Source organism: Podarcis gaigeae (genome assembly GCF_964106915.1).
Source record: "Podarcis gaigeae genome assembly, chromosome: 11".
Taxonomy (NCBI): Eukaryota; Metazoa; Chordata; class Lepidosauria; order Squamata; family Lacertidae; genus Podarcis; species Podarcis gaigeae.
The window spans coordinates 11,642,851-11,669,700 of NC_139687.1; the positions used below are offsets into that span (position 1 = coordinate 11,642,851).

The 26,850-nt window shown below is 42.4% G+C and overlaps 1 protein-coding gene and 1 long non-coding RNA gene across 2 annotated transcripts in view; both read left to right on the forward strand.

Moving 5' to 3' along the window:
• Positions 1-26,850, forward strand: part of LOC310826877 — a 93,890-nt gene that overhangs the window by 60,439 nt on the left and 6,601 nt on the right. The gene's annotated exons all lie outside the window — the stretch shown is intronic.
• Positions 212-26,252, forward strand: SECISBP2 (SECIS binding protein 2). Its single transcript, XM_083701960.1, has 18 exons — positions 212-362; positions 3,684-3,829; positions 6,060-6,321; positions 7,741-7,846; positions 8,689-8,924; positions 10,078-10,141; positions 10,975-11,120; positions 12,474-12,608; positions 14,796-14,897; positions 15,551-15,691; positions 16,156-16,285; positions 18,507-18,676; positions 19,388-19,529; positions 21,071-21,230; positions 22,397-22,617; positions 23,068-23,222; positions 24,131-24,329; positions 26,128-26,252. Exons 1-18 carry the CDS (start codon positions 333-335, stop codon positions 26,190-26,192), a joined length of 2,610 nt encoding a protein of 869 aa, XP_083558086.1. The 5' UTR covers positions 212-332; the 3' UTR covers positions 26,193-26,252.

Genomic DNA, 26,850 nt, shown 5'->3' on the forward strand with positions numbered 1-26,850 from the left:
CGTATATAAACAATAAAACCATGCCATGCAGCGTGGAAAAACTGGCTGTATTATTATGAACACAGCCCATCACCCGCATTAGGAGACGCTAAACAGGCGCGACGCTTTCGGTAGAGCTACGCCGGCCTTTCCCTGTTGCCCCTGGTGTCATGGCGGCGGTCACGCGAGCCGGGGCGCGGCTGCTGATTGGCCGCGGCCTCTCGGATCCAACCCTCGCGTCGCGCGCCCGCCGCGTCTTTAGTGCGCGCCGCCGGGCCGGTGGTAGAAGGGCAGGGTGGAAGCCGCCGTTGGTGGGGCGTTGACCTTTTGTCGCCCCCCCCCCAACCCGCGCCATGTCTTCAGAGAGGGAAGCGGGCAGTGAGGTAAGGCGGGGAAGCGGCGGCGGCGAGGCCGGGTCTGTGGAGAAGGGAAGGCGAATGAGCGGCTCCCTCCAGCCTCCCCGCGCGCCGCGGTTGGTTGTTATGTAAACGGCGGCCGGAGAGGTCCTGGAAGGGGAAAGGCAAAGGCGCGCTCCATTCTGGTACCTGCTCTCGCTTAACGTGTGTCTCTATGGCTCAGGTCCTGGCAGGAGTCCTGAACAAACAAACAAAAAGGGGGGGGAGGGATGCCCTTTTAAAAAATAAATAAATAAATCCCAATCACCCCGAAAGAAGTCTGTTTCTCTCTGCAGAAAGGAAAATGAGGGACAGCAACACCTGGAGTCCAAAACAAGCCTCCCCTCCCAAGTGGTGCTCAGGAAATAATAATAAGTTTGATATAGCATGTCTGCTGCTGCTGTCATCGGGAGAAGGCACTGCAAACTTTTTCCTTTATTTTTTTTGGAAGAAGTGCAATATTGAGTATATTAGGCAGAATTTTTTAAAAGGACTTCTCCCCCCCCCCAGGGTTTTAAGCCTTGCCTCTCTGTCCCCCTCCCCCTCCAATGCCTTCTGCTTGCAACCACCATTCTCTTTTCAGGACACTACTGCTTTGTTTTTAGTGGTTGTGCAATAGGGAAAGGAGCACCTGTTGAATTTTTTTTTACCAAACGCGCAAAATGCAAGTTTCACCTCCTGAACTGTTGTCATCTTCGCAGGCAAGACGTCTGACAGGAGAGGAGAATGGCCGCAGCTTGTTTTAAGAATACTGGCTGCGTCGTATGTCCTGGTCATCAACTTATTGTTTTTATTTTATTTTATTTTATTTGTTTTTTATTTAATTTGTATACCGCCCTTCTGAAGAACACAATATACAATATAAACTATTGTAACACCTCGTGCACATAAAATACATATATAAAAACAGATCACCTTTCTTGATACGGTTACAGAAACCCAACATTACTCTTTGGCCAAATAGATTTGAACTAAACCAACTTGGTCAAGACTTTGTCAGTCATAAGGTTCTGGTTTGGGAAGCAGCTTTTGCTTCCTTCAGAAATTGCCTCTTTCCCAGGAAAAAAATTCCAGAAGTGTGACAGTTTTGGGTGCTAGTGCTTTCCTTTCAGTGCAGATATAGTTTACAAACACCGAAAGAGGATAAATGCTGTGGAGCAGAAAAATGGTAGCAAGAGACCTCCCACAGCTGCTGCTCTTTTCACTCCTCTATGCCACCCTAGGCTTTGCAAGCTAAGCCAAAATAGTTGGTTACTATTATTTGTTTGCATGTAATGTGTAATTTTGTCCAAATACTTACTGCTGTAGCATGGCCTAAGTTTTTAGAAGCAATCACCCATTTTGATAACTAGGATTTTGTTACGAATTTCGTGTCAGATTACGCCTAGTAGCTTCAAGGATTACACATTATTTTTGCTTTGCTAGAGATGATTGTTCCCATGGGGAGAAGTAGTAAAATCTTGTTCTTCACATGGAATTTGATAGGTTGTGCATACACTCCAGCATAACTCTTGACCATGTGTGCTTTGCAGAATAGCTTCAAATATTTTCCTTTTCTGAATGCAGTTAATCAAAATTTTTCACTCAGACTGGAGTAGAAGTCTCCTGTTTTTACCTATTTAAATGATACGATAGAAACAAATGAACAGTTTGCAGTTTTGCTTTGAAATCAAGCGTGAAAGCTTAATCTTGACTAATTTAGTTTCACTTTGCTGGGGAACAGCTAGATTGGGGCCATTTCCTATCTCTGTCCGTAGTAAGGAAGGCGAGTAGTAGAACACTTATATTGCATGCAGAAAATCCCTGATTCAATAGCTGTTATTTCCAGGTAAGGCTCGGAACTATTTTTGCGTGAAACAGCTGCCTCCTGGCAGTGTGTAGACAATATTGTTCTGGATGGACCAATAATCTTGACTCTGTATGAAGTAGCTTTCCATATTTTAGCCATTATATAAACCTAAATTCTGTATAATTAAAACCATAGCATTACCTTAATGGTAATAGTGGGAAACCTGTGGCTTCCAGAGGTTGTTGGACTTTAGGATCCAGCAGTCCCAACCACTATGCCCAGTGTTTGGGGATGATGCCAGTTGGAGTCTAGCAACATTGGGAAGCCACAAGTTCACCCTATATATGGGTGGTATATATATTGGGTGTGGTGAGCAGGTGCTGCTTTACAAAGTTTTGTAAAATCTGTGCTTCTAACATATTTTTTGGCTGTAGAATCTGAACACTCGTTCCTGATGTAATAATACAAATAGGTCAGGCAAATATAATAAGGTATCCAGTAAACTCAGCATTTGTGCAACAATATGTACACGGTTTCTATTTCTCTTCTATTATATTAGGCTACGTTTGCCAAAATTCTGGTCAACCATCTTTTTAATGAGCTGCAGAACACAACTATTCATATTATGGACGAAACCTCTAGGCTTGTTTTCAACTAAGTCCTACTCAAAGTAGACCCGTTGAAATTCAAGAGCCCAAGTTAGTAATGGCCATTGGCTTCAACGTGCCCACTCTTGAGTAGGTCTAGCATTTAATGCTACCCTTAGTGTCCAGTTGTCCCCCTGTTTCAAATGCAAGTACAACCACCAGAGGGTGTTCAGTGAACAGACTTTTGACTGTCAGCTGAATGCTTTGTTTTCTCTTAGATTTTTGTAGGGCCAGTGCAGATGTAATGCTAGTTGGTCATTAATTAGGGTGATGGTATTGGAAGTGGGAAGCAGGCTCCTCTTCTTCGTTTTCATACTTCTCTGTACTTCCCTTTTCCCAGCTTTAGCATATTTCACACCAAGAAGCTGAACCTGGGTAAAGGCATGTGTGTGTCTAAGAGAGAAATTCTTGCATGAGAGGGGATAAGTTGGGGCCAGGAGGGTGCGCATGAGCCTGAAGCCTGCTTCTAGTCTCCTAATCATTCTTAATAGCTAAACCAGCATTGCGGCTGTATTGCCTTGCTATAGTGTATTTTCTGCAGCTGCAGAGATTAGTTTCCACCCCCCCCCCCTTATAAATGCAAAGTTGAGATGTTGCATGTGCTGCAGCCAGATACACTCAGAGTTTTTACATTAAAAAGTAAAATGAAACTTCTGTTCTTGAAGCAGCAGTTTGCTTAAGCACTAAAATTCTTGGTGCATTTTTCAGTGTTCTGTTACAGACTTAATTTTTTCCTACTCGTTTTGGTTGAGAAGAAGAACAGGGCACCAGCTTTTCCTTCTTGTGTGACAGTTTGGTTCACATAGATGGGGTTTTTCACTTATTTCGGTTAATCTCCACGTGCATGTAGCCAAAACCCATTTTGTTTCTCAGGGCATCAAGTTATCAGCAGAGGTCAAACCGTTTGTCCCCAAATATGCGGCAGTAACAGTGGCATGGTCAGAACCCTCAGAAGCATGTGTCTTTCCTACATACTATGGTACATGCTACCCATATGTTCAAGAGCCACCAGTGGATAAGTATGTACCCTTCTACGTCTCATTTCTTGGGGGACTGTTAACATACCTAAGTTTTAATTTAGATGCCTTAGCTGTTTGGCAAGTTAAGTGCATTTTGGTCATTAATTGGGTAAGCTCATTCAATGTTTTAGGCCACAACATTGAACCCACCTCTCACGGGACACATTTCAAAGACGATGGTGACTTTGGGCTTTTGATCCCTAAACATTTGTTTTATTACATGTGGAATTACTGTAACTGGTATTCTGTTCTCAAAGCCATCTCTCTTTGCTGCTTTGTGGGAAGGTGGTACCTGCACAGTTTTAAACTGTCCTTATTGTTTTGGGTATACATATTGGGGGTTTGTTCTGGCAACTTTTTTCAGTAATCTAAAATCCGCATATTAGCAATCATATATTTAAATAACTACAACTGAGCAGCAATTGCTCAGTTTTTTTTCTCCTGTAAGAAAGAAGAATTTTATGTCTAATGCAGGCTTCCTCAACCTTGGCCATCCAGATGTTTTGAGACTACAATTCCCATCATCCCTGACCACTGGTCCTGCTAGCTAGGGATCATGGGAGTTGTAGTCCAAAAACATCTGGAGGGCCGAGGTTGAGGAAGCCTGGTCTAATGGCTACTAAGGATGTGTAGGGGGTTGACTTATTTGAACAAATTAAATCAATTGCAGTACTTTCCCCAAGAACGGACCCCAAAACACAGTGTATTGGGTAGCAATCATACCATGTGCTTTGGTGGGGTGTAGAATCATGTTACCTTATAAATGGGGTTATTTGTCTGTGTGATAGAAGTCCCAGCCCCTAAGGCTTACATACCTGGGAGGTGTATCATAAGTTCTACAGTAGGCATATGGCTACCATGCTTTTCTATGTCATTTACCTAAAGCAAGCTCTAAAGGCTCAGAATGCAGTGTGCTCTTTTGCAACATGGTACTCTAAATTGTGTGTGATTAAGATATAGCTTCAAGTACCTGGGGTGGTGGGGAGCTAATTGACTTTCATTGGAAGCAATGGAGCTTCTTGGGGATTTCTAATTTTTTCCCCCATTAAAAAATATAGTCTATCATTTAATCACCATAGGCAAAATCATGCTCTTTTAAAAGTTACCATAATTATTGTGAAAGGGGAACAGGTCCCTGACCCACCCCCAGGGCATATTTTTGAAGGGCACTGGAGACTTCTTGGGAGAAGGAGAATCTGCAAAAAAAAATTCTTTCTAGCTCCTCTGTAATTAGTTGGCTCCTGCCAACCAAGCAGTTCAAAAACATGCAGTGCAAGTAGAGAAATAGGTACCGCTCCAGCGGGAAGGTAAACGGTGTTTCCGTGCGCTGCTCTGGTTCGCCAGAAGCGGCTTAGTCATGCTGGCCACATGACCTGGAAGCTGTACGCCGACTCCTTTGGCCAATAAAGCGAGATGAGCGCCGCAACCCCAGAGTTGTCCACAACTGGACCTAACGGTCAGGGGTCCCTTTACCTTTTTACTGGCACAACATCACTAAGATCAGCAATAGGATATCACCTTTTGAATATAATGTACACCTTTTCATTATATTATTGCTTGCAGCTTAGGGAAGCAGTTCCATACCCCAAATTTGATGCATGCCCCTCTGATTTCAACAGATCAGCCTTACACCACATATTTTGAACACTACCATTTTATGGTTACTGTTTCTCAAAGGGTTGCTTGGGCTGCAATCCAAACGCCTGGTTGGCTGTGACTGGAGCAGCACCAGTCAGCGCAGAAAGTGGGAAAGGAAATATTGCCCCTTCCCTGTACCAGCTCCCAGGATGGCACAGTGAAGAAACCTGGAGCACACCTATTGCCATCATGTGATGGGCAGCAGGGCTGGCCCCCGGAACCACTCTCCTCCTTCTCCCGAGCCCCATTTTGTGGGTTTGTGCTGATCACCGCCAGCTCTGCCCAGCTTTCAGGTGACTGCATGAAGTTCCTTGATGGCAGGACTTCATTCCCCCACCTCCATGGGTGGTGGGGAAGCTGTCAGAGCTGAGCAGAGGGAGATTTTCACCCCCTCCAAGGCAGATTTGGGGTTCCTGTGTTAGTAAAATAAATTGGTTATTATGCTTATGGCTTAAATAGAAATTGTTTTGTAATCATATGATAAATTCTGTTACAGCCCAAGCATTCGTTTTCATTCTATTTTTCCTTGCAAACCTTGTCATGTTTGTCATGTGTCCAGCTAAAAAAATAATAATATGTTTATTTAATTTAGACAACAGACACATACTCAAGATGCGCCCTGGGATACTGCCACCTCTCATTCTCAATATCGATCTCAGAGCCTTATGGGATGTAGTTCGCTTGGGGAGTATACCAGTTCTCCTTTTTCAGTTAATGCTGCACCAAATGTATATGCAGTTACCAACTTTCAGTGTCCGAACAACAGCCCTAAGCTTTACAGCTCTTCGAAACAGGACAGAGACTCTGTCAAACAAACTCCTCATATCCGAAAAGAGGCTGCAGCTTTTTGCCAGGTAAGTGAAGACAGCCTAGTAGATAACACCTTTCTGTCTTGCTACAGCTTGTATTGAAGGGACATGATACCCAAATCCTGTCTGTGAAATCACCCCAGGCTTCAATAATCACCCCAGGCCTCAAGCAGGCTTCTTTAGCGCTCCATTTTCAAAGAGGTGGAGTACTCCCACCCCCCAGCATTTCCCCACCCCCACACATTGGGTCTTTCAGCTTTCATTGGTCCCTGCCAGCGGCTGTGGCTACTAGGGATCTGTGCGGGACCTTCAGTGACTGTGCACTGATCATAACTAGCTTTTGATTCTCTTTGTGTGGGGAGTGAGTGGGTTGACTCTACCAAACAGCAGCCGCGGTCTCTACAGGATAGATATACTGGCTAATATTATAGAGCTGAAACAAATTGTTAGCTGTTAAAATTCAGTGAAACATTCATAGCCCAGGTTTGTGTGCAACATGAGCAGCTCTGCAGATTCTAGTGGAACAGTCTGCTTGGGCACAAATGAAACCTTATCCAAGGCAGGGAGCAGCCTGGCCACCTTGCATTAGTCTAGCAAATACCCTGCCGCAGAAACAGAGTCCTGTTGAAGTAGCAGGCCTGAGTTTTCCCTCTGCTACTCAACAGTTTGTGAGAAACATGAGCTTTATAAAATGCTCAGCAGCTAAAGCAAGAATTGGCCGTCATAATCAGCCAACGTTCCTAGTTTGCGTTTTGGAGAAAACTGCACTGGAAATGAAAAGTGGACCAGCAATTTATAAGGACGCCCTTCCTGCTTTGAATGATCTCCACTTCTCCATGGCACAACAGATGGGTTGGGGGTGGCTTTTTTAGGGGTTACTGAAAGATATATGTAAGCTAGGACCACATGCCTAGAGGAACTAGACAAAGTTAGCTGAAACCCTGAATAAATCAGGAAATTCAATATTGGATAATAGCTAAGAGACGCTTGTAGCAATGCTTCCTTGGTTGTTTAATGCACCTCTAGTGACAACTTTAACATTATTTGTATCTGGACTTTGAAAAGTGCAAAAAACAAATTGTACAGATAAAAAAAATATTCCTTTTGCATTTGCTCTTGAGCAATAGATACCATTATGTACTACTTTTTAGTGTTTGTGTACTGAAATTCTGCTCTGATATAATTTGGGATATAGATCTAGTTACAGGTAGGTAGCCGTGTTGGTATGCCGTTTAATTTCTTTTAAAAAAAATCCTTGCAGTAGCACCTTAGAGACCAACTAAGTTTGTTATTGGTATGAGCTTTGTGCATGCACACAAAAGCTCATACCAATAATAAACTTAGTTGGTCTCTAAGGTGCTAACTGGAAGGATTTTTTTAATTTTGTTTGGAATATAGATATAGACATAAAAAATTAAGCCCCTTTTAAAAAAGATTGAAAAGTGGTGTTATTATTTTGTACAGAGGCGCTCAAAAGACCATGAATCCAAATGGGAGAGTAAGAGATCTGATGGATCCACAGAGTGTTCACCTTTCACAGCTCTGCATGGAAGAAATCCTATTAAAGCAGGTACTACGATAACAATTGCAGTATTTTGCACATTGGTGTGAGTAGAAGTTCTGCAATTGCAGAAAAGGCCAGTGTATGATTTAGGGCAGTGATGGTGAACCTTTTAGAGACCGAGTTTCCAAACTGCAACCCAAAGCCCACTTATTTATTGCAAAGTGCCAACATGGCAATTTAACCTGAATACTGAGGTTTTGGGACGCGGATGGCGCTGTGGGTTAAACCACAGAGCCTAGAACTTGCCTCTCTCGGGAAGCCAGATTCAGACCCAAAGTGGCATATTTCTGAAATTTGTACTGGATTAAAGTGCAAGACTTCTGCTAGTTTTGTAGCTTACCCCCCCCCCCCCGAATGAGTGTATCATTTTTACGCAGTTTGGTAGATAAATAGGTACCGCTTTATAGCGGGAAGGTAAACGGTGTTTCCGTGTGCTGCTCTGGTGCCGGTTCGCCGGAGCAGCTTCGTCACACTGGCCACATGACCCGGAAGTGTCTGTGGACAGCGCTGGCCCCCGGCCTCTTAAGTGAGATGTGCGCACAACCCTAGAGTCTATCAAGACTGCCCCGTACGGGCAGGGGTACCTTTACCTTTACTTACTGATTATATGTGGTTAAGATGTTGTTAACTTCATTATTTTATGCTTGTGCAATATTGTTAGCTGTTTTGTTCTCTCATTGGGATTTGAAGCAGGATCCAAGTATGAATGAGATAGTAAATAACAAATTTTTTTGCTAAAAAGCATTGTGTGTGATGTGTAATGATTACTAAAAGCAATAAACTATTTACATATCGTGGATAAATACGTTACTTTGCATATAAACTCTCTTTTTTCTCTTTTTTTAAAGACAGGCCCATTAAAGCAGCAAATGGGAAGTTCAAGCAAATTCCAGCTGCTGAGTGTCTTCCGGAACCTGCATTTGAAATTACCCTCTCAGATTTTCCCAAATTGCAAGGCTTGGGAAGTAGTGATCTGTTGGATATTAAAAAATGTGCATGGGGGCCATTGGGCTCAGCTGAAGGAGATAAGCTGCCTCCGAAACCTCCAGGAAAACCAGCCGTTTCAGCTCTGATAACCAAAGAGGTTAGCTATTTCATAGGCTTAGATGCTGAATGATAGTGTGTTAATATGAAGCTGCCTGCCTGAACAATGTATGCATGTTTAAAAATTGTGGGAAATATGCAAGAGTAAATAGACACTTTCTTTTCAGTATTATCACGTCCTGTTACATGTTAGACTAGCTTTAGAACTGAAATCTTCACCTGTCAGTCAGATTTTCCTAAAATCTATTAGTTTTGTAAGTCCTTATTCTCCTTTTCTTAAAAAGGCAATCCTATATCATTCTGAAGATCATTTCTCCCCTGTAGCATTAACAGATAATCTTCCGAAAGGTCATCAAGAATATTATTGTTCTGGTGACTTATATTTTATACCCAAGGAAGGGACAATAGAACTCAACAGGAAATCATTTTGGGCTACAGAGGGAGGTAGGCATGGTTAGACCTCCTAGGGTATAAAGATACTTCATTTTCTTTCTTTTTTTAATCTTTAGATTTTGTACCTGTTTCTATAATTCCTGCAAATGGTGACTCATGGTACTATTTCTCCCTGCAGTAATTTCTGTAGTTCCCTCATGGTGAGATCAGTACATCTTGTGCACGAATCCAGTGTGGTTTATATTCCCTCTGCCAGGAGGCACTTAGCAAATGTTAAAAATCATCCTTGTCGAGTACATGTTGTTTGGGAAGCCCAGAACCTATTGATCCAGCATGAATTCTAGTGTGTATAAGTGCAAGATGATGGCCATGTGAATCGGCCCCTTGTATAACAAAAGTTCAGCAACATATGGATAAAGTCAGGCTACGTCTTTCCTGCAAGGCAATTTTTATTGACTTGGTGAAATATAATAAACAAAGAAGGTAGTTCCATTTCTCTCCCCCCCCCCCATATTTTTTTTTCCCCTGAAGATGAAATATGTCACAATTTTAAAGATGAGTTTCAGCTTTGGTAAATTGCTTGAAGAAAACAAAGGTTTTCGCACCTCCACTGGAAGAACTTTTTATATCTTTTATCGATACTTGTAAGTTTAGGAGCTAAGGTAAAGAATTCAAATGTGAGCTCAGTTCCAGGAAGTTTAATACAAGTTTTGATCTTTTAACTGCTGCATGGGTTGGATAGAGGGACAGAGCAGGTTGCTGCCTTGCTTTTATGCTAAAGACTGAAATATTCACTTTAGGGAGAAACAACTCCGAAAAAGCATTTCCCAGCAAGACCGTTAAGTTCTTCATCTGATCCTGGAGGTAAGGGCTATCTGTAGTAATAAATATTTAATTACTGTTGATATAGCATTCTGTTCATTTAAGGTCTAAAGTGCAAACTTCAGCCTAAGCATGCTTTGAAAGGGTAGAGAAAAGGTATTGGCATGTATCCAGCTAAGTTCTAAGAAGATCCACGAAAATTAATGCACCTATGTCGATCACACCCATGAATTTCAGTGGGTCTACTCTGAGTAGGACTTAGTTGGCAACAACCCTGTTATTCTGGCTGAAGAAAATCCTTTGGAGGTTGCAGAGTGTCTGGGCTGTTTTGAAGTAATTGTTTAAACATTTGTTTGAAGCGTGTCATACAAATCTTTGACCGAAGTACCCTATTTTTTGCTCTATAAGACTCACTTTTTCCCTCCTAAAAAGTAAGGGGAAATGTGTGTGTGCATCTTATGGGGCGAATGCAGGCTGCACAGCTATCACAGAAGCCAGAACAGCAAGAGGGATTGCTGCTTTCACTGCGCAGCGATCCCTCTTGCTGTTCTGGCTTCTGAGATTCAGAATATTTTTTTCTTGTTTTCCTCCTCCAAAAACTAGGTGCGTCTTGTGGTCTGGTGCATCTTATAGAGCGAAAAATACGGTATTTTTTTTTTTAGATTTCAGCACATAATACATCAAAGCAAAAGGGCCAATATTTTATCATTCAAATAGCTACATTAGAAAGATCAATATAGAATGTTGCTGTTTATTGTATATCTCTGAAAATTGCACCTTTTGTAATGGAAAAAACCCTGTGAACATTTGGCACAGCCCCACTAAAGATTTGTCTTTGTCTCATTCAGTGAAGAGTTTGTTCTGTCTCACATCAGTTTCTCAGGTGTCCCCTTGGCCTGCTGTGTCTTGGGCCACGGTGCTGTCGCAAGCTCCCAAGAGAGTTGTTTCAACTCCAGCTACAGTTCCTGCCGGTAATAATTCTGGCAGTAAAGGAGAAGATGATGTTCCCAAAGTTCGTAAGGTAGGATGATGGGTTTTCCAACCCACTGTTCTGTTACTGTCTTTCGGAGTAGCAGCTAACCAGAGTCCCGAACTCAACTCCCTAATGGATTTATTTGAAAAAATAATGTATTGAGAGAAAATGGTCTTATGGGACAGAAAGAACAAACATCAATTCTCCCTTTCTCTTTTAAACCCTTAATTCGCTGTAGCACCCTTCATGTCCATTGGACTTCACTCTTTCTCTTGAGTCAGTCACTTCTTAGAGGCTAAAGTTTCTTATATATATACCTGAGTTTCTCTTTTTCCTCATTGCACTGTGCCTAGCCACTTTCCTGATCATTTCCAAAGGACTTGTATCTTAGTTCATGATCTTGCTCTGTGATCTTCTTCTGTCCTAGATTGTCTTCCAGCCTTTTAGTTAAAATCTTTTGCTCCAACTGTTCTTCCTATTTTAAACTTTTCACATTCCTCTTGCATGTACCCTTTTTACTATAGCGTTTCTCCCACTTTGGGAGCTTCTTTTGACTTTTTTCCCTAGCTTGTCTTATTTGTGTGTGTTTGGTTTCCTTTCGAATGTTCCTCAACATGTTATCTGATGCCTTAATTTGCTTTCTGTTTAGATAATTTTTAATCCGGATTCAATTCTTGTCGCTTCACTGAACCTGCTCTGACTCCTGTTGTTAATAATCTCTTGCTTCTCAAATCACGTGGCAGTTTTCTGTTCTTTTAGTTGATTTCTCTTCAGCTTTTCTGTTACTCTTCACAATGTTAACTGAGTTGAGTTTTGTGTGCAGTAAATATGGCGTGTAAATATGTATGTATGACATATTTTTATATACAATTTCAGTGTATATATGTTTGTTTGTGGTATGGATGGATATGAGATTTAGAAAAGCCTTTGGCTATCTGCACTAAAGTTTATTACTCCCCTCTCCAGAAAGTCTCCTGGCCCTCTTTTGATTGATTGATTGATTGATTGTATATCCCATTTTTTTTCCTCCAAGGAGGTCAAGATGGTGCACATGGATCTCCCTTTTTTCATTTAATCCCCACAACAACCCTGTAGTGTAGTTTAGGCCAAGAGGCAGCAGCCGGCCCAAGTTCACCCAGTGAGCTTCATGGCTGAGTGGAGATTTGAACAATCTGAAACAGACAGTAACAAACAGACCTTAGGGAACAGAACAAAGATTTTGTGGACAGATAGATATATTAGGGGGTGTTTTCATATCCTATAATTCCAGATCAGAGGCTTATGAGAAAAAGATAGAGTTTGTATTCCATCAGTTTAATGTCTTAACTTTAGCTTTCATTGTTATGCAAGCTTGAGTGTAACTTTTCAAAATCCTGTATCGTTTTACTCATTTTGCAATAGTCAGAAACAAGAGAGAATGCTAATGACCATGAAGCTGAAGAAACGGCAGATAAGAAGAAGAAAAAGAAGAAGAAGAAAAAGAAAGAGAAAGTTCGGAGCCAAATCACTATAGTTCAAGAACCTCCAAGAATTGAGGTACCGAAGTTGGGTTTCTGGTTGCATCAAAAGCTTTGTGTATGGGCCATTAAGCAAACTGTGTATCAACTTGAAGTTGCAGATATTAAGGCGTACCTATTCTTGGTGCTCAGACACAGTGTCTCTTTTTATCTATCAAATAGGACAGTGAATCATTTTGAAAGATTATAAGAAGGTCTAACAAGTCATGCTCATTGTTAATAAAAAACCCCAATATTGTTATTGTAATTAAGAGTAGTCAGCATATATATTCTGCTTTGTAACATTCAAAGCATTTCACATTATCATATCGCACTCCTTACCATAACCCTGTGCAGTAAGATATCATTCATATATTCATATTACTGATAGTGTGAAGGTGCTCTAAGGTCACCTAGTAACTGCATGACAGAGGAGAGGTTAAGAGTTTGGGAGTTCCTTATTCTTAGAGCCTGGGGATATCAGCTGCAATCCTAACTCCACCAAACGGAACTAAGCCCCATTGGCATGACAGGGACTTACTTCTGAGTAGACACAATTAGGATTGCGCTATTACATGGGTCGGCAAGGTTTACCCCGTCTGGGCCGGTTCACTCCAGCGGAGATCCCTCTATGGGCTGGATCGCGTGTACATCGCCACGATTTCCGGCATCTGAGCATGCTCAGACGCAATTTCCTGCATTGCAGAAGCGAGTCCCCGCATCGCGCTGCCCCAGTTTAGTGCAGCATGCAGGGACTTGCCGAGCAGGCGCCTTTGTTCGGGGGCGGTTAAACGACCCCTGTGGGCCGGCTATTAGCTACTACAGTGGTACCTCGGGTTAAGTACTTAATTCGTTCCGGAGGTCCGTTCTTAACCTGAAACTGTTCTTAACCTGAAGCACCACTTTAGATAATGGGGCCTCCTGCTGCTGCCGTGCCACCAGAGCACGATTTCTGTTCTCACCCTGAAGCAAAGTTCTTAACCCGAGGTACTATTTCTGGGTTAGCAGAGTCTGTAACCTGAAGCGTATGTAACCTGAGGTACCACTGTATACTACACCAGCTCCCAAATGCTGCAGGTTCTTTTTACACGTTGCAAATAATTCAGGGGTCATATGTGGTTTTCCAGTAACTTCTCTCCCCCCCCCCCTTTTATCAATGAGAAGGGAGAAGCATATTGATATAAAATGTTTTTATTTCTTAAAAAAAGAAGAAGATCTAGAACAGTGGTGGCAAACCTATGGCACGCATGCCAGAGGGGGCACTCAGAGCCCTCTCTGTGGGCACATGCACCGTCGCCCCAGCAGGGCCATAGCTAGGGGTTGAAACTGATGCTCCAACACTGCAGGAGGCTCCTGGGCGCTTCCAGCATGGTCCCAGCACTGCTACGGCACCATTTTCACCCTTGGGGCCGTGCCAGGGGGATGGCGGGAGAAGGACTCGTGCCAGGAAGCTGCCGCTCTGTCCAAAGCCTGCGGCACTGCTGATCAGGTCACTGACCAAGCCCACCTACCACCGCAACCAAACCTAACGGCTGCCTCTGGGCTGGTTCTGCCTCCCCGCCATCAAGCTCAGTTGTGCCCAACCCGCCTTCCTGCTCTGCTCTCGGGTGCATTTAGAGCCATGGTGACCCTGGCGAGCGAGGGGCTGAGCAGGCGTCGGCTTTTGATGCGCCAGGGCCTCCTGCCAGTCTGTTGTTCCTAGTCGGGAGTGAGCCGCCTTGAGTTTAGCAAAGTTAGACAAATTATCAGCATCCGTACAACAGCAAAAATCACATTAATGGTTCCCAAGTATGCCAAATGCAAACTTTTACCTTTCAGTAAAAAAATTGTTTGTATCACTGAAAGCTCTGTTATTGTGTTTTTCTTTTAAGACAAAAGATGTTAATGTGCGAGTTGTTTTTTCTAAACTAAAGCCTCAGTATTCAGGTTAAATTGCTGTGTTGGGTTTTGGGTTGCAGTTTGGGTACTTGGTCTCTAAAAGTTTCGCCACCACTGATCTAGAATATGAAGGATGCACAGCAATGCCAGCACATCAAATAGTCCCGGGTGCCATTGTTGTCAACGTTTTCCTTTTTTTAAGGGAAATTCCCTTATTCCGAATAGGATTCCTCACAAGAAAAGGGAAAAGTTGACAGCTATGCTGGGTGCTGAAGTGGGGAAGGCCACTTTTAATCTAAATTGTGTGTGTAATGTTGCCTAAGTTAACACTTTATTTCTATTTCCTCAGGATGTTGAAGAATTTCCAAACTTAGCAGCTGCTACTGACAAAAAATACAGGCCCGCTCAAAAGCAGTTTTGTTCCACGCCACTTACCAAGGAGCACATTGAAGTAAGGCACCTTCAGTTACCTTGGTCTTCTAGTCTGCCTTCCCCATTTGTTTTCCCTTATTGGCAATCCATACTCTTCGGCCATTTCAGAACTCAGCAACTCTATCAAATTTTAGACTATGGCGTGGCAAAAAAGTCTAGTGTGACTCGCAAAGGGGCGCGGAACGTGAGGGTGGCAAAACAAATTCCCACATTTTAATGTTGCAACTTCTTTAAATTTTGTGTGTGATGCTGCGGCTATTCAAGAGCACACTGAGACATAGCATTTGTCTTGTAATTTATTTATTTTTTTTATAAAAAAATCTTTATTGAAATTCATGAATGTCATTACGGATTTAACTGCACACATTCACATACATACTATATATATATATTCTTAAATTAGTTTAACTTAGAATGTTAATTTGACCTTCTAATTCCATTTATATATCAGCTAAGCTAAAATCCATAAAATAAAATAAAACAACAACAAACTGAAGTAAAATAAATATAGGCTTCCCATCATTTCCCGATGTAGTTGACATTTGTTATTTTGAATGTACTTATAATTATTACCTTACATTTAATATACTTTCTTACAACCTAGCGTACCGATTTTCCTTTATTTCTTAATATTTTATGTACACATTTGTCTTGTATTTCTGTACTTCAAAGGGAAGAACAAGGGAATTTAGGTTTGAGTCTCACGTTGGTTCTCCTCAAAATGAATTGGTGTCTCCCAATTCAGACACGTCATTGGTAAGAAAAGCTCACAAGCAAGTGCCGCCTACTCCAACAGACAAAAGGAAAATGCAGGTAAAATTGTTCTTTCCACGTTACGTAATAATAATAATAATAATAATAATAATAATTATTATTATTATTATTATTATTATTTATTATTTTTACCCCGCCGATCTGGCTGAGTTTCCCCAGCCACTCTGGGCGGCTCCCAATCAAGTGTTAAAAACAGTACAGCGTTAAATATTAAAAACTTCCCTGAACAGGGCTGCCTTGTCTTCTGAATGTCAGGTAGTTGTTTATCTCTTTGACTTCTAGTGGGAGGACTTTCCACAGGACGGGTGCCACCACCGAGAAGGCCCTCTGCCTGGTTCCCTGTAGCCTCACTTCTTGCAATGAGGGAACCGCCAGAAGGGTGGTTGGCTTGCTTCAAAACAAAAGTAATATTTATGAATGAAGTATGTGCACATAAATTTTACTCACCAGATAAAATGCAAGACCAAGGGGGAAGAAACGTGTTTCCCTTTCTTCTCCTGCAGCAAACACCCAAGAGCAGTGGAAAGAAGAGTCAGGATCCTGTGCAGCTCGATTTGGGAGGGATGCTGGCTGCTTTGGAACAAAAACAATATTCAGAAAAATCAAAACCGTCCAAGCCTGTGGTGCTTTCAGGTAGAAGTTTTGAGAGTGCTTTCGTTGTATGATGATGCTTTTTCAGAGTACTTCCCCCCCCCCCCCCCAATGGCCATCTCCTGAGGTAGGCTAAACATTGCAAGAATTCACTACAGTGGAAAAGTTCCGGCAGAATGAAAGAGAAGCCAGCTTTGTGAAGTAAAATAAAAAAGATGAACTGCAATTTCCTGAACACACTGATGTCTAGGAGAGATTAGTGGAAGTGTAACGATTTCTCTTCAGCTTTTTCTCAGGTGGTGGTTTTTATTTATGAAGATTAAGGATGGTCAGTTTTCTACAGGGTTTTTTTTGTAATTCAATAGCTGGGAGAGAGTCTTATCAAAATGATTGGCTATAAATAGGTAACTGTCAGATTTTACATGCTATACTTTGAAAGCCTTAGTCTGGAGTCCAAGTCCACATTTCAAAGTAATAGCCTATCTTTTGAAGGAAGGTTTTACTCATCCGGCATCTAAGAAAGTCGAACTACAATACAAAGTACAGTGGTACCTCAGGTTAAGCACTTAATTCGTTCTGGAGGTCCATTCTTAACCTGAAACTGTTCTTAACCTGAAGCACCATTTTAGCTAATGGGGCCTCCTGCTGCCGCCGCACTGCCAGAGCACGTTTTCTGTTCTCATCCTGAAGCAAAGTTCTTAACCTGAAGCACTATTTCTGGGTTGGGAGAGTCTGTAACCTGAAGCGTATGTAACCTGAAGCGTATGTAACCTGAGGTACCACTGTATACTGCAGAAGCTCCCATTGCTAATCACAGTCTGTATAATAGCACATAAAGTTATGTTGATGGAAATTCTTTACCATTGCTTTCCAAATGTGGTGGGGAAATAGTGCTTAAAGTGTCATGGATTTTTCAGTATTCACAGAATTAGATTGCTATCAGTATAGAAATTGTCAAAAGATGGCATGCATCCATGTGGAGGATAAAACAGCTGTTAAATCAGCAAAGGGTTTGTGTAACCACTTCTAATGTACCATGCAAGTTGTCCACAATAAATCATGTCAGACTTTGTTCACAGATCTGAAGTGCACTTTGGGAAAGAATAAATGCAGCAGATGTCTCCACTGAGATAAAGTGCTAATTTTTAATGATTACTCTAAGTATTATGTCCATGCAGTGCAACTACAAAACTGCTTTGCTTGCAATAAGTGATATCAAGGATTGGGCTTAAGCACATTCTGGAAGGAGAGCAACGCATGGGTGAAAGAAATTCACAGAGAATTTAGTAGCATTTGTCCAGAAAGAATTCTAAACCAGACTGTTTACTATCGAATATACTGACTCAGACGATTGCTCTAGCTAGCTGACACTGACAGCGATTCTCCAGTTTCAGACATTTGCTGCACTATTTGGGACCTTTTGGATGCAAAATAGATGATCTGCCACTGACCTTTCCCGAGTATTCGCCATATTGTACTGTATTTTTCGTTTCCGTGCGCTGTTCTGGTTTGCCAGAAGCGGCTTAGTCATGCTGGCCACATGACCCGGAAGCTGTACGCCGGCTCCCTCGGCCAATAAAGCGAGATGAGCGCCACAACCCCAGAGTCATCCGCAACTGGACCTAATGGTCAGGGGTCCCTTTACCTTTATTGTATTTTTCAGATACATAAATAAGAACTGCTTGTTTTATTTAAAGATTATAGTAGATTTAAGTAATGAGGTACAGTGGTACCTCAGGTTAAGCACTTAATTCGTTCTGGAGGTCCATACTTAACCTGAAACTGTTTTTAACCTGAAGCACCACTTTAGCTAATGGGGCCTCCTTCTGCTGCTGCGCCACCGGAGCACAATTTCTGTTCCCATCCTGAAGCAAAGTTCTTAACCTGAAGCACTATTTCTGGGTTAGCGGAGTCTGTAACCTGAAGCGTATGTAACCTGAAGCATATGTAACCCGAGCTACCACTGTATTTTACAAAAATGCAGCATTCACAGTACAGACCTGCTGAAATTGAAAGCCACACTGACGAAGCTAAGCACACTTTGTAATGTGCTGAATCAGGAAAGGAATGCATTCTTTATATTTATACCTGGGTGTCTGTGTAGCTTGTGTGCTGAGCTGAGTGCTAAAACCAAGTTATTCTCCAGTCCTAAACATATTTGTTCAGTAGAGTCCCAACTTATACTGATTGTGCTTGCTTCCAGTTAAGTATGGATTTCAGACTTGGCCATTGTCACCTGATAGCAGGTTTGCTTTCGTTTTAGTTGGTAGTGCAGTAACATTGCATTCCAAGGAACCCGTGACGGTAACAAAAAGTCAGCAATTAAACCAAGGGAAGACCCCACATAACCCGTTGGACTCAAGTGCGCCCTTGGTTAAGAAGGGAAAGCAGAGAGAAGTCCCTAAAGTGAAGAAGCCAACATCGCTCAAAAAGGTACAATATAATAATCCTTTATCAAAGTTTAGTGTAGCTGTTGCCTTTTGGAATTTAGCCAGACCGGTATTTCTTACTTTGGTTTGTGCCTGGCTATAACTTTGTCTTTTTTATAAAAATAATAATAATGGGGAAAAGTTCTTTCAGATTGTTGCTGTGGGAAAGGACTAATTAAACAATGTAATCTTATCTAATCCCAGAGGTGGGAGGGAAGTGAGCAGATCTAATTTGGGGTTAATCCATTCCTTATAAGACTAGAACAGCCCAAAGGTTATTTGAAAGGATAGCTTGCAGTGATTATATTAATGTTTTCTACACTAGCACTCTCATGCAACCCACCTTTTAGTTTGCCAGTAGAACCGTCATGTACTGCTTATATGAACTAGAACAAAATTTTAAAAGGAGAATATTTTAAGAGTGTTTCCATCAGTTTAATTTTTGAAAGAGGTCTCTCCCTAAATGGCTGTAACTGGAGATGCAGTTAGCAACTTGCCGGCTTTATCAGTGGCGTAAAGCAATTGCCGCAGGTAAGCAAATTGAATGATAACTCAAAATTGCCACACTCTTCAAATTAAATCAAGCCTTCCCCCACCTCCCATGGAAATGTAAACATTAAAGGCTGTAAAGTACATACATATGTGCTCAAAAAGTATTTCAGAAATAAAGAACTTTATCTGTAAACTATATTGCAATGGAGTGTTTCCTTTTCAGATTATTCTGAAAGAGAGAGAACAGCGGAAACAGCAGCACCTTTTGGAACTGACGGCGATACCTAATGAGGGTGATGCTGTCCAGCAGGGTGCAAATTCTGAGATGACTGAGAATCAGACATTTTCTGAGGACACCAAAGCAGGTATCTCTTGAATCAGGGGTGCTGCTCGTTTTCATTTCTGACCACGGGGTGTCTAAGCATGGAAATGCTGCTTTTGCAAATTTATTCAGCAAGGGGTCTTAAAAATTGGTTTTTGGGTGTGAGGGATTCAAATCTGCGATTATTTTTGTGACCGGACAACATTTAGTTTGGTAAATCTATAATTATAAAGTGCATAAACTGCTCTCAGAAAACCAAATAATTTTATCTTATGAAAATGTCAGGTAATGCTATAAAAAAGAATAGTTTCTCCAATCAACTAGTTAATCAAGTGTTGCTTTAATTAGTTCTTGGACATCAGCTGCCAACTTACTTCTTGGCCTCTGATGTAGCCGTTATGTTTCTCATGTGTATATAATTTAGCAAAGCTACATCATATTAATTTTGAATTCCCAAGTCGTGTTACAACTTTTTAGCATCCATCATTTTTGGAATTCGAAAGTTGAAAAATTCAACACTCCATCTTGCTGGATAGCTGTTGCAGTAGTGTTTTCTGAGATGCAGCAGCCAAAGTAATGTAAAATAAAGGTCAAAATGAGCTGCTTGCAATACATGGTAATTCAAACGATAATTTAGTGGGACTATGTGGACTCCTGCAGAGGAGATCACGCCCACTGTTCTCCTCTCCTGTCCTTTTTACTGCTGCACTGAGCCTAGGTTTGGCTTAGCATGTTGTCTGAACCTCAGATTTCATGGTAAAGCTTTCCCACTAACTACAAACTGTAACCAAGACCAAGCCTGGGATTGTTCTCTACCCATTTTATTCTTTAAACCTCCAAAAGATTAACTGAGTATTCTTGTTTGGGACTGGGATTGAATTTCCTCCTGAACAAATGCCTTTTCAGAAGAAGTGGAAGTTTGAAACGGAAAGGTGTGCCAAGTCACAGGACACCTCTTCCTTTGTTTTGCCTTGTTCAGTTTATTTGCTCCAACATCCTATGGGAGATTTTGCCTGCCGTTGGCAGAAATAGCTGTCGAGACAGTTCTCTGCGCAATTGGCTTCAATCCCTTCATTTCATGTATTGCTCTGCATTGTGTAATGATTTGCTTGTATGTTTTTAATATGCATTTTTAAGCCCTGTGGTCAAAACAGGGCATGCGACCCTATTGGAATAGCTCTCCAGTAGTAATGAATAGTTTGTGTAGCTATTACAATTTTTTACTGCTAAAACTGACATTCTGCCTACTTTAAACTGCAAATCATAAATATGGAAGGCCATGCTCTTTGTGGTCTAGCTGTTGTTTTTCCCTAAATCTAAAAGTTGCTTAAACTGTAAATGGATATCTGTAAAAGCAGCGAAACTGCCCTAGGCCAGAGCCTTGTCTATCTTTTTTGCAGTTGTCCCTTCATATATGTTCAGGGCTTCTTTTTCTTCAGGGCTCTTAAGGACATTTATTTCATGCCATTTTCATCTTGACCCTGGGCTGAAACTGAAACAAGCTCCTAAAGATTCTAATAGTGAACTGAAGTTCCTCTTCAACCAAAATAATCCCTTTTGTGTTCAACTTTCCTTTGGATTCAGAAAGCGCAGATGAAGGCCCTACAGATCCTGCAATTGCAGCCCAAGATAGTTCAGACGTGTCACTGGAATGTACAGCGTTGAGTGGATCCACGAATAATTCCCCTGTCCCAACACAGCTGAATTCCAACCTTCCCAAAATCCACAGCCGAAGGTTTAGAGAGTAAGTATTCTGGTGTTGGTCATGCCAATCCTGTCCATGCATTTTTGTTGTTGAGCTTAGTGGGGTGCCTCTCAATTTGAATGTGATATCCTAATGCAGGGGCTAGCAAACTTTTTCATCAGGGGGCCGGTCCACTATCCCTCAGACCTTGTGGGGGGCTGGACTATATTTTGGGGGAAAGAATGATGCAAGAGCACCACAAGCCCCGGTGGCTACTTACCTGTGTTTTGCGAGCGGCAGGGGCCGGCGGCGGTGGAGGGACAATGAGTGTGGCACGCGAAAGGGCTCCAGAGAGGGGCTGCTTAAAATGGCGGCCGCTTGAGCGCTGCTGCTGCTGGCACCAACGAAGCCCAGCCCCCTTCCTCCTCTAGGCAGGGCAGGGAGAAGCCAGGAGGAGGCGCCACCACTGTGTGAGGGAGAGGGAAAGAATGCGCACGCTGGCGTTCCATGCGGTGATTCCCAGACCATCCGCGGGCCGGATCCAGAAGGCAATTGGGCCTAATCTGCCCCCGGGCCTTAGTTTGCTGACCCATGTCCTAATGTGTTTACAGGAAGGCTTTTGACCCTTAGTCACACATGGATTTCTCGACCTTCAAATATCAAACTGTTGATATTTTAACCCCTCCCATTGACAGAATCTCCTGATCTGATGTTTTGAGAAAGGAGGGGGCAGAAACTGTTCTTCTACTCTTCCGCTCCTGCCTGACTGCCTGACTGTGTGTGTGGAGAGAGTCTTATCTATGTAGTGACTAGATGGCTGAGTGGGAGCTGTAACATTCATGCATGCCAGTAGTTCTTTAGTATGTAGTAGCTATTAGAAATAAAAGGAGTTATGCTTCACAGCTAGCTTCAGTGTTACTTAGTCTGCATGAGTCTGGTGCTCACAATGCACAGTTGTGGGTCCAGTGCACTGGGACCTGTTTTCCAGGATTGGAAGGTCTCTGAAAGTGCTCCAGTCACCTAGCCCAGTCGGGGCAGAACCAGTTACTGAGCCCAGTCGCTGACATCGGTTGAAAGGCGTACTGGCACAAACATGCTAATTACTTCTGGATATAGTTTGCTAATTTTGTGTGTGTGTGTCTTTGGATAGAGTGGATGAGAAAGAAAGGAACGTGGGGAGAATCAGACACTTGCCATAACACTGAAACAATTGGTTCTTTCTTTAGTTACTGCACCCAAGTACTCAGCAAAGAGGTTGACAGCTGCGTAACAGATCTCTTGAAAGAGTTGGTGCGCTTCCAAGACCGCCTTTATCAGAAAGACCCAGTCAAGGCCAAGACGAAGCGCCGGCTTGTTATGGGGCTCAGAGAAGTGCTGAAACACTTGAAGCTGAAAAAGCTGAAATGTGTCATCATTTCCCCCAACTGTGAAAGAATCCAGTCAAAGGGTGAGCTTTTCTATTAAAAGTATCGCTAACTGAAGCAAATGCAGATCAGATTTCTGGTGGAGGGGTGTAGCTGAAGAACAAGCAATGCTGGTTTTCTCTTAAGAAGAAGAGTTTGGATTTGATATCCCGCTTTATCACTACCCAAAGGAGTCTCAAAGCGGCTAACATTCTCCTTTCCCTTCCTCCCCCACAACAAACACTCTGTGAGGTGACTGGGGCTGAGAGACTTCAGAGAAGTGTGACTGGCCCAAGGTCACCCAGCAGCTGCATGTGGAGGAGCGGGGAATCAAACCCGGTTCACCAGATTAGGAGTCCACCGCTCTTAACTACTACACCACACTGGCTTAAGATGTATCTGGGTGAATGAAGCCCTTTTGCCAGCAATGCTAATGAAATTGACCAGTTCTGATGCCTCCTCCTCCTTTTAATCCTCTATTTGTTTTACCCCAGGTGGGTTGGATGAGACTCTGCATCTCATCATTGACTCCGCTTGTGAACAGAACATCCCATTTGTGTTTGCTCTCAATCGCAAAGCTCTCGGGCGTTGCGTGAACAAAGCCGTGCCAGTCAGCGTGGTGGGGATTTTCAGTTACGATGGCGCTCAGGTGAGTTGTGCAAAAGCTGCCCTTGCACCCTGTTCTGCATTATGCATTTCAGTTTAAATACAATGGTACCTTGGTTCTCCAACTTAATCTGTTCCGGAAGTCCATTCCAAAACCAAGGTGCGCTTTCCCATAGAAAGTAATGCAAAACGGATTAATCCGTTCCAGACTTTAAAAAAACCCCTAAAACGACAATTTAACATGAATTTTACTATCTAACGAGACCATTGATCCATAAAATGAAAGCAATCAACAGTGTACTGCAGTCATACAATCAATCAGTAGCTGAACACACAGTCACAAAAACAAAACAAAAAGAGCCACAAAAAGAAAAATGCAAAATAAATAGCAAAAACAGACAGCGTAACACTCAAAACGGAAGTGTGGCACTCAAAATGGAGCACGTTTAGCTTCCGAAAAAAAGTTCACAGACTGGAACACCAGGTTTGCAGTGTTTGGATTCCAAGTTGTTTGAGTACCAAGGCGTTTGAGAACCAAGGTACCACTGTAGAAGCTTTTAAAGTCTTTGGCTGCTAATGCTGAAATGTTTAAAAATATTAACCATCCTTAATTGTCTGGGAGTACTGTGTCCTTAAATCACCTTAGCCCTGTTGAGGTATTCTATTTACTTTAATGCTAGTGCCCTTCCCATTACCCTCTGCAAGTTTGAGCACAGTTACCTGAACAAATAGAGCTTAGGGGGAATCGACAAATAAATCCTCAACAATGTTCTGCTGCTGGGACCACTGAACAACCAATTTGGGATCTTTGATCTTCTCCTCTTTCAACATTCGTGTGAAATAAAACTGTGGAGCATGTTATCTTCTTGGGTTTGTGGAGAAAGTGCTGAAAGCTTGGCGAAGCACTAACCCAAAATCCAATCTTAGTTTCTCGCTGCCTTTATACCCTAGGACTATTTTCACAAAATGGTGGAGCTGACAATGGAAGCGAGGCTGGCCTATAAGGAAATGATTGCGGCATTGCAGAAAGAGTCAGCTGAAGAAGAGAAGGAAAGTGACTCTGCAAACTTGAAATCCCTTTGTAGAGAGCCCAGTCCACTAGATGCTGAAGTGCCCCTTCCAGAATCTGATGAGGATGTCCCAAATTACAGTGAGTTGTGTGTGTGCGTGATTTAATGTGGCCAGTCTTCTCTCTGGTATTAATCGGCCATCTTGACTGTTTGGAACAGGGGTCAGCAACATTTTTCAGCTGTGGGCCGGTCCACCATCCCTCAGACCATGTGGGGGGCCGGACTATATTTTTTTTGGGGGGGGGGAATGAACGAATTCCTGTGCCCCACAAATAATCCAGAGATGCATTTTAAATAAAAACACACATTCTACTCATGTAAAAACACCAGGCAGGCCCCACAAATAACCCAGAGATGCATTTTCAATAAAAGGACACAATCTATTCATGTAAAAACATGCCGATTCCTGGACTGTCTGTGGGCCGGAGAGAGAAGGTGACTTCCAGCCCCCAGGCCTTAGGTTTGGAACATGAATGGTCTGACACAACTCTTTAATTTCTGGTCTTTCTTGATTTGTCAGATATGCTGGTGCTAACTTTGCTCACTTCGAAAAAAAGGAACAATCTCACGTTCATGTGTGTTGCCTTTTGTGCTGCCAAGTTCAGTAACTTTGGCCACATAAATATGAGTGACTGCCCCCAACCAGTCTCTTCTGGCTATGAAATTGCTGTAGCAAGGCCTCTTGGGGTGGGTGACCAGCACAGTATGCAGGGAGCTCTATGATACCCATATGCAAAGGAGCGTGTGTGAGAGGGAAATAGAAAATGGTGTTGGCCTGTCTGGGGAAACCAAACCTGAAAAGCAAAACAAGTGTTGCCTTGTCCATCTCAGTTGTTGTATTGAAGGCTGGCATTATGGTAAACACTGTCAGGCCTGCCAATCTTCTTGCCCATCCATCATCTTTGGGTACCAAACTTAATCAACATTGTAGGATCTCCCTGCAGAAATCTACCTCAGTTCCAAGCTACCTCCAGCTGAGAACGTGATTTCTTTGCACCTGCTGTCAGTGATTCTTCAGGTTTACAGACCCCTCCCTTTTTCTTCATACGGGTCGAAATATTTTTATTCTATCGTTTTGCTGCATTTGACCAATCACGGGAAATATTGATGCGATAGCAACCACCATGTTTATTTTGCAGATGACAAACATCACTTTTTGAGAGCATCACACTTCCTCTACAACAGGATTAATCTTTCACTGATCTTTCTGGAGTTCTGGGGCTCAGAGTGCTGAGCCACTGAGCTACCGTGTGATTGTTTTCAGATGGAGCCCTGCCAGTCTGACTGTTGCTTGTCTGTGTCTCGGAGAGAGAGTGAAAGCGAGCTGTTCCTTTCTCTCGTGTCACGGAACATATGGGGCTGTTCATTTCGCTTTGCTGCCCTCTACAGCTTCCAGTGTTAGCTGCATGCTCTTTTCTAATTTCAGCTGATGAACTTTGCTTCAAACGATAGATTCGACTGGGCATTATAAAAGTTTGTTTGACCTACAGCTCTCTAGCTTATGTTTTCTTTCATAGAAGAGCATAACTAAAAGCAATACAAAATAGATAACTGACAGCTGACAACAAATTAAGCAAAGCTCTTATCGCATGGAGCCTCTGTCTTTCCCCTTCTTTAAACCTGGCCCAGTTCCGCCGCCTAGATTACCTTGTTTCCTGTGTAAGGAGGCTAATCCTTGAGTCCTTGAATTATCAAGCATTTGGGGATCTCAGTGCCTGATAAAGCAATTTGAAGGTTTAAAGTGTGTATGAAAGCATTTCCAAGTGCAGTTTTCTCAAGGCTGTGGTGCAAACAAAGCATTGCATCCCTATAGCTGTCCTTGCATTTGTTAGTCTGGAAAAAAATGTAATGCTAACCTTCATACATTTTTTCCCCTAGTTAAAATCTGGAAGCGGAAGCTTGAAGAGGAGTATAACCCATACACACTGGAGCTGGAAAAATAGTCAACTTCTGAAATGTTGACCTTGGGTTTTGAAGAACCTCAGTAAATCAAGACTACCTTATTTGGCCTTATTTGACTTTTTTTTTAATTCAAAAAAAATTAAGTGTATGTATATATAGATATGTAAATAACTAAATTATCTATGATTAATTATCCAAACAATATGGCTTATAATGTTAAAAAATTGTCTTATGATTGTACCTGGCAAATAATCACAATGGAACATGCCGTTCTGGAAACGTGCTTTGTTAAACCTTAAAAAGCCACTGCTGACTTGGTTGTTTAAAGGTACCTTAGGGTTTTCTGAGATTGTTTGCGGGCTCTTTGATGCTGGAGAATGCAGTGGTTTCAATCCTTCTGCACTGAAGTTGGTGGCCTGTGCTAGTGGAATGATGGAAGCGGACCTATTTAGATTACCCTCCAGCCATAGCAAAGTCCTTTAGACCCAAGTACGTGATGCCGGCCTCTGCTGTGTGTAAACGCAGGGCGTCCATCTGACAGATCTCACAAGTTACACTAGTGAACTTGGCTTTAGGCAATGAGCTGCATCATCATCTATGGGAGCAGCTCACTTTGCGACCATGTGAAGGAGAGGGCAGAGAGAGGAAACCATGATTGTTGCCTTTGTACTTTCTCCATCTGCTGTGCCAGCGGATATA

Coding starts and splice junctions, on each gene's coding strand:
- SECISBP2 (XM_083701960.1), top strand. CDS start 333: ATGTCTTCAGAGAGGGAAGCGGGCAGTGAG. Junction 7,847..8,688: donor AAGAAATCCTATTAAAGCAG/GTACTACGATAA, acceptor CTTTTTTTAAAG/ACAGGCCCATTAAAGCAGCA. Junction 14,898..15,550: donor TTACCAAGGAGCACATTGAA/GTAAGGCACCTT, acceptor TGTACTTCAAAG/GGAAGAACAAGGGAATTTAG.